This window comes from Macaca thibetana, chromosome 14 (assembly GCF_024542745.1).
Source record: "Macaca thibetana thibetana isolate TM-01 chromosome 14, ASM2454274v1, whole genome shotgun sequence".
NCBI classification, from domain to species: Eukaryota; Metazoa; Chordata; class Mammalia; order Primates; family Cercopithecidae; genus Macaca; species Macaca thibetana.
In genome coordinates, this window is record NC_065591.1 from 46977010 (window position 1) to 46992148 (window position 15139).

General features: G+C 41.0%; 1 protein-coding gene across 2 annotated transcripts in view; it reads left to right on the forward strand.

The window, feature by feature from the left end:
• Nucleotides 1–15099, forward strand: part of TSG101 (tumor susceptibility 101) — a 52742-nt gene extending 37643 nt beyond the window's left edge. For both annotated transcript variants that reach the window (XM_050755440.1, XM_050755441.1), the window contains 3 exons: nucleotides 11362–11564; nucleotides 13532–13771; nucleotides 14766–15099. In XM_050755440.1, coding sequence (XP_050611397.1) covers nucleotides 11362–11564; nucleotides 13532–13771; nucleotides 14766–14855 — 533 coding nt within the window. In that variant the 3' untranslated portion in view covers nucleotides 14856–15099. The remainder of the gene's footprint in view (nucleotides 1–11361; nucleotides 11565–13531; nucleotides 13772–14765) is intronic.
• The last annotated feature ends 40 nt before the right edge of the window (nucleotides 15100–15139 follow it).

A 15139-nucleotide genomic window follows, 5' to 3' on the forward strand; every position in this document is an offset into this window, starting at 1 on the left:
GAAGCTAAAAACCTTGAAAAATGATTAGACGAATGGCTAACTAGAATAAACAGCATAGAGAAGACCTTAAATGACCTGATGGAGCTGAAAACCATGACACGAGAACTACGTGATGCATGTACAAGCTTCGGTAACCGATTCGATCAACTGGAAGAAAGGGTATCAGTGATTGAAGATCACATGAATGAAATGAAACGAGAAGAGAAGTTTAGAGGAAAAAAGAGTAAAAAGAAACAAAGCCTCCAAGAAATATGGGACTATGTGAAAAGACCAAATCTACGTCTGATTGGTGTACCTGAACGTGACGGGGAGAATGGAACCAAGTTGGAAAACACTCTGCAGGATATTATCCAGGAGAAGTTCCCCAACCTAGCAAGGCAGGCCAACATTCAAATTCAGGAAATACAGAGAATGCCACAAAGATACTCCTTGAGAAGAGCAACCCCAAGACACAAAATTGTCAGATTCACCAAGGTTGAAATGAAGGAAAAAATGTTAAGGGCAGCCAGAGGGAAAGGTCAGATTACCCACAAAGGGAAGTCCATCAGACTAACAGTGGATTTCTCGGCAGAAACTCTACAAGCCAAAAGAGAGTGGGGGCCAATATTCAACATCCTTAAAGGAAAGACTTCAACCCAGAATTTTATATCCAGCCAAACTAAGCTTCATAAATGAAGGAGAAATAAAATCCTTTACAGACAAGCAAATGAGAGATTTTGTCACCACCAGGACTGGCTTACAAGAGCTCCTGAAGGAAGCACTAAACATGGAAAGATCAGAGCAGAACTGAAGGAGATAGAGACACGAAAAACCCTTCAAAAAAATCAGTTAATCCAGGAGCTGGTTTTTTGAAAAGATCAACAAAATTGATAGACTGCTAGCAAGACTAATGAAGAAAAGAGAGAAGAATCAAATTGACACAATAAAAAATGATAAAGGGGATATCATCACCGATCCCACAGAGGTACAAACTACCATCAGAGAATACTATAAACACCTCTACGCAAATAAACTAGAAAATCTAGAAGAAATGGATAAATTCCTAGACACATACACCCTCCCAAGACTAAACCAGGAAGAAGTTGAATCCCTGAATAGACCAATAACAGGCTCTGAAATTGAGACAATAATTACGAGCCTACCAACCAAAAAAAGTCTAGGACCAGACGGATTCACAGCCAAATTCTACCAGAGATACAAAGAGGAGCTGGTACCACTCCTTCTGAAACTATTCCGATAATAGAAAAAGAGGGAATCCTCCCTAACTCATTTTATGCGGCCAGCATCATCCTGATACCAAAGCCTGGCAGAGACACAACAAAAAAAAAGAGAATTTTAGACCAGTATCCCTGATGAACATCGATGCAGAAATCCTCAATAAAATGCTGGCAAACCGAATCCAGCAGCACATCAAAAAGCTTATCCACCATGATCAAGTGGGCTTCATCCCTGGGATGCAAAGCTGGTTCAACATATGCAAATCAGTAAACGTAATCCATCATATAAACAGAACCAAAGACAAAAACCACATAATTATCTCAATAGATGCAGAAAAGGCCTTTGACAAAATTTAACAGCCCTTCATGCTAAAAACTGTCAATAAATTAGGTATTGATGGGACATATCTCAAAATAGTAAGAGTTACTTATGACAGACCCACAGCCAATATCATACTGAATGGGCAAAAACTGGAAGCATTCCCTTTGAAAACTGGCACAAGACAAGGATACCCTATCTCACCACTCCTATTCAACATATAGTGTTAGAAGTTCTGGCTAGGGCAGTCAGGCAGGAGAAAGAAATAAAGGGTATGCAGTTAGGAAAAGAGGAAGTCAAATTGTCCCTGTTTGCAGATGACGAGATTGTATATTTAGAAAACCCCATCGTCTCAGCCCCAAATCTCCTTAAGCTGATAAGAAACTTCAGCAAAGTCTCAGGATACAAAATCGATGTGCAAAAGTCACAAGCATTCCTATACATCAATAACAGACAAACAGAGAGCCAAATCATGAGTGAACTCCCATTCACAATTGCTTCACAGAGAATATAATACGTAGGAACACAACTTTCAAGGGATGTGAAGGACCTCTTCAAGGAGAATTACAAACCACTGCTCAATGAAATAAAAGAGGACGCAAACAAAGGGAAGAACATTCCATGCTCATGGATAGGAAGAATCAATATCGTGAAAATGGCCATACTGCCCAAGGTAATTTATAGATTCAATGCCATCCCCATCAAGCTACCAATGACTTTCTTCGCAGAATTGGAAAAAACTAAAGTTCATATGGAACCAAAAAAGAGTCCACATTGCCAAGACAATCCTAAGCCAAAAGAACAAAACCGGAGGCATCACGCTACCTGACTTCAAACTATACTACAAGGCTACAGTAACCAAAACAGCATGGTACTGGTACCAAAACAGAGATATAGACCAATGGAACAGAACAGAGCCCTCAGAAATAATACCACACATCTACAACTATCTGATCTTTGACAAACCTGACAAAAACAAGAAATGGGGGAAGGATTCCCTATTTAATAAATGGTGCTGGGAAAACTGGCTAGCCATAAGTAGAAAGCTGAAATTGGATCCCTTCCTTACACCTTATACAAAAATTAATTCAAGATGGATTAAAGACTTAAATGTCAAACCTAAAACCATAAAAACCCTAGAAGAAAACCTAGGCAATACCATTCAGGACATAGGCATAGGCAAGGACTTCATGACTAAAACACCAAAAGTAATGGCAACAAAAGCCAAAATTGACAAATGGGATCTAATTAAAGAGCTTCTGCACAGCAAAAGAAACTACCATCAGAGTGAACAGGCAGCCTACAGAATGGGAGAAAATTTTTGCAATCTACCCATCTGACAAAGGGCTAATATCTAGAATCTACAAAGAACTTAAACAAATTTACAAGAAAAAAATCAAACAACCCCATCAAAAAGTGGGCGAAGGATAACAGACACTTCTCAAAAGAAGACATTTATGCAGACAACAGACACATGAAAAAATGCTTATCATCTCTGGCCATCAGAGAAATGCAAATCAAAACCACAATGATATACCATCTCACGCCAGTTAGAATGGCGATCATTAAAAAGTCAGGAAACAACAGGTGCTGGAGAGGATGTGGAGAAATAGGAACACTTTTACACTGTTGGTGGGACTGTAAACTAGCTCAACCATTGTGGAAGACAGTGTGGCGATTCCTAAAGGATCTAGAACTAGAAATACCATTTGACCCAGCAATCCCATTACTGGGGATATACCCGAAGGATTATAAATCATGCTGCTATAAAGACACATGCACACGTATGTTTATTGCAGCACTATTCACAATAGCACAGACTTGGAACCAACTCAAATGTCCATCAATGATAGACTGAATTAAGAAAATGTGGCACGTATACACAATGGAATACTATGCAGCCATAAAAAAGGATGAGTTCATGTCCTTTGTAGGGACATGGATGAAGCTGGAAACCATCATTCTCAGCAAACTGTCACAAGGACAGAAAACCAAACACCGCATGTTCTCACTCATAGGTGGGAATTGAACGATGAGAACACTTGGACACAGGATGGGCAACATCACACACCGGGGCCTGTTTTGGGGTGAGGGGAAGTGGGAAGGATAGCATTAGGAGATATATCTAATGTAAATGATGAGTTAGTGGATGCAGCACACCAACATGGCACATTTATACATATGTAACAAACCTGCACGTTGTGCACATGTACCCTAGAACTTAAAAGTATAATAATAATTTTTTAAAAAAGGAAATTAAGAGAAAGAAAAAGTTTAATTCTTAATGAGAGAGAAACTAGAAATCATTGAGAGGACAGTCAAAATCAAAAGCTGTTTTTTAAGAGAAACAGAAAAACACCTAATAAAATTGAGTTGCTTTTAGTAAAATTGCTCAAGACAAAATGAAATCATGAATAAATAATGAAAGAGAATATTAGACTTTTTAATCCTCCAAATGCAAGTCTTATTTAATATTTGTAAAAAAAAAAATTGACCTGAATTATGTGTAACTTTTTGGAAAGTTTAATCTGATATCAGAATCATTAAAATACAATTCCATTGTAAAGTTGTACAGAAGGTTATAGAGATTATATTGTGATGCTAGAACTTGGAGTGAGACTACATCATTTGGCATTTGAGTTTAATGGTCATTCACAGTAATGCTGCCTGTTGTTTGGAGCTTAAAGACACTTGACCTGTTTGGGCTGTTGCCACTCAAAAGTTCATGACCACAGATGTCCACAGTGTCTTCCTCTGAAGAAACTCGAATCCTGAAATTTAAATTCTTTGTGGCAGATTAACTGGCTATGACACCTTAAAAAGTTCAAGTGCTCATATAACACACCTGACTAAATCCCCTTTCCTACTGCAATATGTTCACTATGTTACCAGTTTGCAACTTGTGCTTCAATAATGGAATCTATTTTTGTTAACACTAGCTAAAGAAAAAAGCCGTGTGTTTTATGAATGACCTTACCTGCTTCCTGGATAATATCTTTAAGAATAACCTTCTGAGTCAGGCATGGTGGTGCATGCATATAGTCCTAACTACTTGGGAGGCTGAGGCAGGAGGATCGCCTGAGCGTAGGAGTTTAAGGCTGCAGTGCCTTTTGGCTGCACCTGTGAATAACTGCACTGCAGCCTGGGCAACATAGGGAGACCTCATCTCCAAAAAAAAAAAGAAGAATGATGTTCCGTAGAGATTACCTTTCACTTGAGGAGTACTCAGTTTTCAGGTTCTTCGTGGCATGCGACTTTTAAATTTTTAAATCTAAACATTCTTTTTTTTTTTTTTTTTTGAGCTGGAGTCTTGCTCTTTTGTCAGGCTGGAGTACAGTGGCGTGATCTTGGCTCGCTGCAGCCTCCGCCTCCCAGGTTCCAGCGATTCTCCTGCCTCAGCCTCCCAAGTAGCTGGGACTATAGGTACGCGCCACCATCCCGAGCTAATTTTTGTATTTTTAGTAGAGATGGGGTTTCACCATGTTGGCCAGGATGGTCTCGATCTCTTGACCGCATGATCCACCCTCCTCGGCCTCCCATAGTGCTGGGATTACAGGCATGAGCCACCGTACTCGGCCCCCCACTATCCTTTTTGACTGTTGACTTTGGTTTTATCTTCCTTCCTAAATTTCTGTCCCTCTGCTTCCTTACTTTTTTTGCTTTTTGAATTCTATCTTTATCTTTTTTTTCACTTTTTAATGCTGTATATGGGCAGGGGAGAGAGACATTAGTGAGCACCTTGGTGAGCAAGCCTGGCTTTAAAGACTTGAGAAGAGCCTCTGGCACCAGAGCTCTGTCTTCCTCCAGTTCTCAACACGGTGTTGCTCTTCAGTCTTACCAGGATCTGAATCAAGAAAGTATTTTTAAATATCCCTGACTTCTCCCTGTATTGAGGCTGGCCCTGATCATGCTTTTTAGTGCCCCTCACCAAGTCTTCCAGTTGCACTCATCCAGCTCAGCTCTCAGATATGTTTTAATGAGACCCTGTATTCAGGGAAGTTGCATGGACACTGCAGTGAAGAGAATTGATAATAGGCCTATCAGTCTCACAATATCACCCCTCTACCTTTAACATTCCACTTAGCTGTAGAGTCCATCTGTTTGTCCATCTGCTGAAATGAGAAAAGAAAAACTCATGCACTGATTTAAAACAAACCAAAGAAAGAAAAAACAAAAATCCCACCTTTCTAGCTGAACAAAAATGTGCAGTTAATAGTTGGCCCTTGAAAATAAAGTAGTGCATGTGGAACTGAGCCTGTTTGTATATCTGGTAGCTCTTTTCTTGCTCTGTTTTTCCTTAACCAGTTTTCCGCCTAACATTTTCTTCTGTGATGATTATATTGCCTAGCAAGCACACCCGTGGTTGTGAAAATAGTATAGCAAAAAAGAAAAATCCCCAGTTATTGATGTACTAGGTTTGTGTATGTCTTTTAAACAGTTCTAGTTTCACCTTACACAGAATAATCAGGAAAAGTGTAAAAATTCAAAGTGAAATAAAAATTTTATCAGTTGAAAACAAAAAATACCTGAACACAAAAGAAAAAAAAAATTAAGATCTGCCAAAAGCTTCCTGCCTGATACTATAATATTGAAGATGAGATGGGCAACATGTAGCAATGGAAAAGGAGGATGTATGCTCACTGAAGCATGAGCTGGGCCATCACTCCTTTTACAAACCAGGTATTATAGCAGATTCCTATACTTTGAGGTTTTTTGTTTCTTTCGTTTTTGTTTTTTTGCAATAGCAAATAGGTGGGATGCCAGGCACAGTGGCTCATGCCTGTAATCCCAGCACTCCAGGAGGCTGAGGCAGGAGGATAGCTTGAGCCTGGAATTTGAGACCAGCCTGAGCAACATTGAGAGACTACCTCTCTACTAGAAAAAGCATTTTAATGGTTACAGCAAAGATCTCATGTTTATTCTTCCTTGTGTTAAGGTGTTTTAGTAGTTTTCTCAAACTGTATTGCAGTTTACATTTTTTCTCATCCTTCGAATTTGTTGTGAGAGACCAAAATTATAAATCAGTTTTCCCCTCCCTGGCAAAAATGGAAACCAAAGCAAGTCCAAGAGATTGAATTATGGGAATTATGGTAATATTCATTGCTAAAGAATTTGGATGTTCCCTTGGGGACAGAAATATTTAAAGAATTTAACTGCCGAAGGGGCTTAGCACTGAATTATGGTGGCTGGTTGGGCAAAATTGTTTGAATAAAGTGAAGCAGTGATAGTGTTGATGATGCAAGATTTTCTTCTCAGTCACTCTGCAAGCCAGGGACCTCTGACCAGCGACACCCTGCCTGGGCCTCCCTCAACCATGCTTCCTGCTGCAGGAGACAGCCCTCCCACTCGGCCCACTTGGGCCGAGTCTGGCTTACCCACTGGTTCCCAAGTTCTTGTCCTGTGCCCAGAAAGAATGAGGATGCACTGACAATCAAAGCGTGAGCAAGACAGGGAGTTTTATTGAGTGATGAAATAGCTTTCAGTGGAAAGGAGACACGGGGGTGGTTCCCCTACCCAAAGGTGGGAAAGTTCCCAGAGTCCTGGGGCTTCTTAGGGGCTCTTAGGAAATCAGGGTAGGCCATAGGTAGTATTGGAAAAGGTAACATTTGATTGGTTAAAAGGCATTATTTAGAAGGAATCAATGGGAAAGGGTGAGCAAACAGGAATAGAAGTTCTCACTGTATGTCAGGGGTTTCATCCAGAACCTACAGTCCAATCTTTCAGCCTTTCGGCTGTTTTTGGCTTGAAGGTGGTGTTTCACCGGGGACCCACCCCATCTGCCCAGGCATTTGGCTGCCTCCTGTCACTGTTACTGAAATCCATAATTTTATTTATTTTTTATATTTTATTTTGAGATGGTGTCTTGCTTTGTCGCCCAGGCTGGAGTACAATGGTGCGATCTCAGCTCACTTCTACTTCCGCCTCCTGGGTTCAAGTGATTCTCCTGCCTCAGCCTCCTGAGTAGCTGGGATTATAGGCGTGTGCCACCACGCCCAGCTAATTTTTGTATTTTTAGTAGAAACATGGTTTCACCATGTTGGTCAGGCTGGTCTCGAACTGTGATCCGCCCGCTTCGGCTTCCCAAAGTGCTGGGATTACAGGCTTGAGCCACTGCACGTGGCCTTGGAAATCCATAATTTTATTTTATTTTTTTTTATTTTTTTTTTATTTTTTTTTTTTTTGAGACGGAGTCTGGCTCTGTCGCCCAGGCTGGAGTGCAGTGGCCGGATCTCAGCTCACTGCAAGCTCCGCCTCCCGGGTTCACGCCATTCTCCGGCCTCAGCCTCCCGAGTAGCTGGGACTACAGGCGCCCGCCACCGCGCCCGGCTAGTTTTTTGTATTTCTTAATAGAGACGGGGTTTCACCGTGTTAGCCAGGATGGTTTCGATCTCCTGACCTCGTGATCCGCCCGTCTCGGCCTCCCAAAGTGCTGGGATTACAGGCTTGAGCCACCGCGCCCGGCCGGAAATCCATAATTTTAAATATTTTACTCTAGTAATGACTTTTCAGCACTCTTTCCAACCACATGCCTTCAAAGCAGTAGAGTTTTAGCAGTTCACTTTTCTGATTTTCAGGTAGTAGAGATACTGATGAGTTCTTTCATTTGGTTTAATACCACCTTACTATTTATTTTTGAGCACTTGTATATTTATAAACAATTTTAATAATTACCTTCTTCTACATTCCAGCAGAAGGCAAGAGAAGGAAAGTTTCCAAAAAAGCACATCCTAAGGACTTCTAACCATCTGAGCCTTTTCTGTAGGACTCCTAGAAGATAACCAATTCTGTTGATTTCAGGAAATCATTCAGCAACAGTTTGCCACCCTTAACATTTAGGATTTAGGCTGCATAATAAGGATTATAGAGTCCTTTCCTTCAGAAAATAGGTTTTTAAACTAATAAGTGTAGTGATAACTGTTAAGAGAGAGCAGATTCTAGTTGTTGTGCTGATATTTTGGGAATTATTGTTAATGGAGGAAAGATCATTGGCAAAGATTAGCTTTCACCATAATTTAATGGTAGAGAGAAGATGGGATCTGATATTTGAGAGCATTAAACTTTTTTGTTAGTTTAGAATGGCTTAGACAGAGTTTGTTGACAGAGTTTGTTGATGGTTTTGGTAAAAAGCAGGATCATCTAACAGGTAATTAGAAGACCCAGGTAATTCACAAGGCTTTCAGGAAGTTTGCTTTTCATAGGTTGTGTTTAGCTTAATTTAAATGTAGCTGATGTGGATCTTAAGTTTAAGAATGAGATGGGGATAAGGCCACGCTCAGTGGCTCATGCCTATAATCCCAGCACTTTGGGAGGATGAAGCAGGCAGATCACTTGAGGTCAGGAGTTTGAGACCAGCCTGGCCAACATGGCGAAACCCCATCTCTACCAAAAATAGAAAAATTAGCTAGGTGTGGTGGTGCATGCCTATATTGCAGCTACTTGGGAGGCTGAGGCAGGAGAATCACTTGAACCTGGGAGGCAGAGGTTGCAGTGAGCCCAAATTGTGCCACTGTACTCCAGCCTGGGCAACAGAGCAGACTCCGTCTCAAAAAAAAAAAAAAAAAAAAAAAAAAAAAGAGATTGGAATGGTAGTGACAAGGCCAGCAAGTAGAAGTTTACAGTAGCAACAAAACATCTAGTTGAAAAACAAGATCACAGATGAATTTCAGCAGTGTTTCCTAACTTTTTTTTTTTTTTTTCATTGTCACCCTCCTAGGAAGACTTTTTAGACTTTTTTCCCCTAACAATTCCTACCCCCGACAAATGTTGATTATACTGTGTATCTGTTTAGGTACTGTATGGATATCTCTGCTTTATACATAAGAACAAGACTTTTTTTTTCCACCTCAAACCAATTTTTGCCCAGTTGTTGGGGGATATCACTTCTATTGAGAATGTGCATGAATTAGAGAGTGATGTTGGCTAAGACTGGAGTTGACCTCAGAGGATGTAAACACACTAGAGAGAATAGGGCTTCAAAGATGACCCACGGTTTGGGGCTGGTAAGAGAAGTGAATAAATGGGCCTTAACTTAGCTAAGAGCCTTAACCAGAGAATAAGAACAAAAGCATAATCGTAAAAGCAGTTGTTGGACTTAGACTCATTGGAATTAGAGAAGTAGGTACAAGCTTAAAAGCATCTGGTCCTTCGGAAGGATCTGGAAGAAAGCAAGCTGTCTTGCTGAGAAAGGGAAGTTTATACTTGTGAACAGTGAGGAATCAGGCATGTAAATAAAGGGGTTAGGATTCTTGTTCCAATAGAAGTGGGAGAAACGAGAGTCGGAGGCACCCATTAATGGTTTCAGTCTTCTTTGGAGATGTGTTGAAGGTTTTTGCCTTTGTGGGAAGATGCTAAAGAGAACTTCAGGAGTTAAGAAGGAATTAAGGCCAGGCTCAGTGGCTCAAACCTATGATCCCAGCACTTTGGGAGGCCAGGCAGGTGGATCATTTGAGGTCAGAAGTTTGAGACCAGCCTGGCCAACATGGTGAAACCCCATCTCTACTAAAAATACAAAAATTAGCCGGGCATTGTGATGTGTAATGTGTGCCTGAAATCCCAGCTACTCGGGAGGCTGAGGCAGGAGAGTTGCTTGAACCCAGGAGGTAGAGGTTGCAGTGAGCCGAGATCATGTCACTGTACTCCAGCCTGGGTGACAGAGTGAGACTCCATCTCAAAAAAAAGGCAATTAAGGTTAAATATACTTATGTCCTCACATAGTATTTTATAATCAAACATAAGTCAAAATGCCATTTACACTTTTGCTGATTTAGGACAATAACTGAAGAACACTGATAGTCATAAAGAATACCCAACCTTTGGCCGGGCGCGGTGGCTCAAGCCTGTAATCCCAGCACTTTGGGAGGCCGAGACGGGCGGATCATGAGGTCAGGAGATCGAGACCATCCTGGCTAACACGGTGAAACCCTGTCTCTACTAAAAAATACAAAAAACTAGCCGGGCGAAGTGGCGGGCGCCTGTAGTCCCAGCTACTTGGGAGGCTGAGGCAGGAGAATGGCGTGTACCCGGGAGGCGGAGCTTGCAGTGAGCTGAGATCCGGCCACTGCACTCCAGCCTGGGCGACAGAGCATGACTCCGTCTCAAAAAAAAAAAAAAAAAAAAAAGAATACCCAATCTTTATATTAAAAAGGAGACCTTTTTGAAGAAAATATCCAGGGGATGTTTATTTGATCTGAAATATGCATGGAAATTATATAATACACTGATTAGGAAGGGACATTTGGAAGAGAATAATCTGGGAATAAACACTTTATCAGCTGTTGAATTTTTGGATGTCATTCTTTTTTGTTTATCCATTCTGTCCTGTTGGTAAAGGGTGAAGGAGTGAAAGTCTTACAGAGGGGAGCCTTATTAAACTGTACATTCGTTTAGGGAAACTGCCCATTCTCAGTCCTCACTGGCTGCTACAGTGGGCACCTGTCTCCTTCAGCTTAGCAATGAAGCCTGATATTGGACTTTGCCTGCATCAAATGTTTTTCCTTGGTGGAAATTATCGTGCCATTTGTTGGTGATTTAGGAATAATTGCAATTGGTAGGGATATAGCCTCTGTCTCATTGAGAAAATAGCTAATTGTTTGGGCTATGAATAGGGAAACTGGGTTTAACATGGATTAATAGTAATCTCTTTCAGGGCAAGTATTTCTGAATCAACTCAGATTTTTTACATTGTTTCTGATGAAACGTAATTTTTTTCTTTCCTCACATTTTGAAAGTGTCGGTTCATATTGCCCTCTTTTCTGAAGGTTGCTGTGAGACGAATAGAAGGAACTTGGGAAGTAAGCAAGTGTTTTTTGCCTCTGTTTCCTGCAGGTCCCAGTAGGGATGGCACAATCAGCGAGGACACCATCCGAGCCTCTCTCATCTCAGCGGTCAGTGACAAACTGAGATGGCGGATGAAGGAGGAAATGGATCGTGCCCAGGCAGAGCTCAATGCCTTGAAACGAACAGAAGAAGACCTGAAAAAGGGTCACCAAAAACTGGAAGAGATGGTTACCCGTTTAGATCAAGAAGTAGTAAGTGACTCATTAAAGACTTAAAAGTTTTGGATTGAATTGTAGCCATGGCAAAGTGTTCTATATGTATCCTGGATGTTGTGGGCATAATAGGAGTTCAGAAAATTATAGGCATCTTTAGACATGTGAATGTAATTTTTTATAGCTTTGTTTACAGTGGAGCCTATGTCTGGTATTTGGTCTTTGATTGGGAGGGGAATAATATTTAGACCATTTTGTTTGCACCTTGTATCAGTCCATTTTCATGTTGCTGATAAAGACACATCCGAGACTGGGGAGAAAAAGAGGTTTAATTGGACTTACAGTTCCACATGGCTGGGGAGGCCTCAGAATCATGGTGGGAGGGAAAAGGCATTTCTTTTTTTTTTTTTTTTTTTGAGAGAGTCTCACTCTTGCTCAGGCTGGAGTGAAGTGGTATGATCTCGGCTCACTGCAACCTCTACCCCCCAGGTTCAAGCGATTCTCCTGCCTCAGCCTCCTTATTTATTTAATCCCAGTAGCTGGGATTACAGGTGCCTGTCACCATGCCTGGCTAATTTTTGTATTTTTTAGTAGAGACGGGGTATCATCATGTTGGCCAGGCTCGTCGCGAACTCCTGATCTCAAGTGATCTGCCCACCTTGGCCTCCCAAAGTGTTGGGATTATAGGCATGAGCCACCACACCCAACCAAAAGGCACTTCTTACATGGTGGTGGCAAGAGGAAATGAGGAGGAAGCAAAAGTGGAAACCTCTGATAAACTCATCAGATCTTGTGAGATTTATTCACTATCATGAGAATAGCATAGGAAAGACTGGCTCCCATGATTCCATTACCGCCTCCGCCCCTTCACAGGTCCCTTTCTGTGAGATAAAATTCAAGTTGAGATTTAGGTGGGGACACAGCCAGACCATAACACACCTTTGCCCTAGGAAATGATGTTTTAACCCAACGGAGGACTGTTTGAGTGGTTGATGTTGCCAGTTACTAGGAAATAAGTTGAGAGCTCTAAGCCATGATAAAGATCTCTACATCCTAGGTGCAGACTTAAAAGGACAGTACTGTTTTATTGTTTCCAAAGGTTGTGTGAGCCATCTTTAAAAGTATGTTCGGGGAACTTTCACAAGAATCCAGAGATACTTGGTTGGCTAAAGAGCTACATATAAACATAGCATATGCAACCTTCAGCTCTTTAAGCTTTCTCATATTTATAACAGACAGCTGTGCCTTGGAGAGTCCATGTGTAAGTCAGCCCTGTGGCTTTGCTTAATGATGATAAAGTGGAGGCATCAGCATAATTGAAATGCCAATTTCATGCTCCATTTTCATCCCCATGAGGGAGAATTTATTCCAGTAAATGTGCCTTTTTGATGGAAGAGTCAAGAATTCTTAGAAGGTTGAGGGCGCTGTGGAAAGTGATTTGTATGTACCCATTAGCCTTACAAAGTGGTTCTAGATTATAAAATGAGCTTCGAAGTAGCCAATTTTTAGAATTCAGGAAAGTGACACCAATACAACTCAGAGCCTACAGCCATCACCTGCGTGTGATACTTTGTGATTAGAATACAGACATTTGGGCCTCTATGCATTGAATCCTCTTCATAGACGGGAAAGTTACTCTCCTATGGCAGATGCCTACTTGCTGAGAAGAAAAACCTCTTATGATTTTCTATGTAAAGGAACCTTCTGCTGGAAAGTATCTTGTCTGACGGCTTAGTTTGCAGGATCATTTGTCACTGACAAGTGACAAGCTTGTTACCGTCGCTGAAAGTGGTCAGCTCAGGATATCTCCATCATTACTGTATTTCACTCAGCATAGATCACATCTTTTCCTCTACCTTTGACCAGGGTGCTATCTGAAACATGATTCTCATCCATGAGTTATTTAAACATGGTTATTAGCCCACCTTTTTCTGTGAAGTGTTGTAGATGTCTGATAAGTGGATAATTATGTACAATTAATAATGCTTGGACTGTTCTGTTTTCAGGCTGAGGTTGATAAAAACATAGAACTTTTGAAAAAGAAGGATGAAGAACTCAGTTCTGCTCTGGAGAAAATGGAAAATCAGTCTGAAAACAATGATATCGATGAAGTTATCATTCCCACAGCTCCCTTATACAAACAGATCCTGAATTTGTATGCAGAAGAAAACGCTATTGAAGACACTATCTTTTACTTGGGAGAAGCCTTGAGAAGGGGAGTGATAGACCTGGATGTCTTCCTGAAGGTATGTCTTCATTTTACTTTCCAAGATTTTTTAACTTGGGCTGTAGAGACCCTGACCTTGCAAACCACAAACCAAGAGAGTTTCTCTGTAGTGTGAATTAAGATTCTTTATCTTCCCAAAAGACAGCAAATGAGATGTAGGGTTTTGTGCCATCTTTTTACCTAGAGTACTGAGGATTGATCTGAGCAGGGGAAGAAAAGTGGGCTGGTGGCTGCAGTTCTCTATCCACCAGGCAGCATTAAGATGAGTGTAATTCTGTGCCTGGGTGGATCAGGAGGCACGATCAGATTTCCATTGGTTCTTTGAGGTCATACCACCTGAGATCACTGATTGTGCCACCTCCATTTTTTATCTGTTAATTTTCTTAGAGTTATATAACTTTAGACCAGTTTTCCCACATCAGCCAGCCCTTCAAGGTATCAGGCTGTCCTTTCAAGCCCTCTTGAATGAAAGTTGTCTCAAGCTTAATGCTGTTGTACAGAGGAAAATCTAGTAAGTGAAGTTTGGCTACTGCTGTCTCTTGGGTCATGGAGAACATGGTTTTAGGAATAGCAGCAGCCACCCTTGGGATATTTGATCCAGCTGCAGCTGGAGCCAGGTCAGGTCATGTGCTGATCTTGCCTGTCTCCTCACTGTGGGGGAATGGCCAAACCATGTGCCTCAGAAGTGGTATAACCACAAGAATGGCTGGATGTAAACCAGAGACCCAAGAGAGGACTCTTTCTGTACAATCTCTTGCTTGAGTGGCATGGCTTAGGAAAAGAAAGTGTAAGTCAAACTCCTGAGCCAGATCCTGCAATGTAATGCTTTCCCTGTTGAGTAAGCCTTTATAATATGAAGTTTAAAAGCCACATGTAATGAGGTATTCTTTCCAAAGGTTGACAGGTTGAGTTAGGGTTCTTAGATCCTATCTAGGTTACAAATTGTCTGATATTTTATGACTGGGCCTAAATCAAAGCCATTCTAAACTATTCAAATTTTTTTCCCCTCCCAGCATGTACGTCTTCTGTCCCGTAAACAGTTCCAGCTGAGGGCACTAATGCAAAAAGCAAGAAAGACTGCCGGTCTCAGTGACCTCTACTGACTTCTCTGATACCAGCTGGAAGTTGAGCTCTTCTTAAAGTATTCTTTTCTTCTCTTCCTTTCTCTTATCAGTAGGTGCCCAGAATAAGTTATTGCAGTTTATCATTCAAGTGTAAAATATTTTGAATCAATAATATATTTTCTGTTTTCTTTTGGTAAAGACTGGCTTTTATTAATGCACTTTCTATCCTCTGTAAACTTTTTGTGCTGAATGTTGGGACTGCTAAATAAAATTTGTTGCATAATTTTTCTCTCCTTTATTGAACTTTAGGAAAGATCCATGAA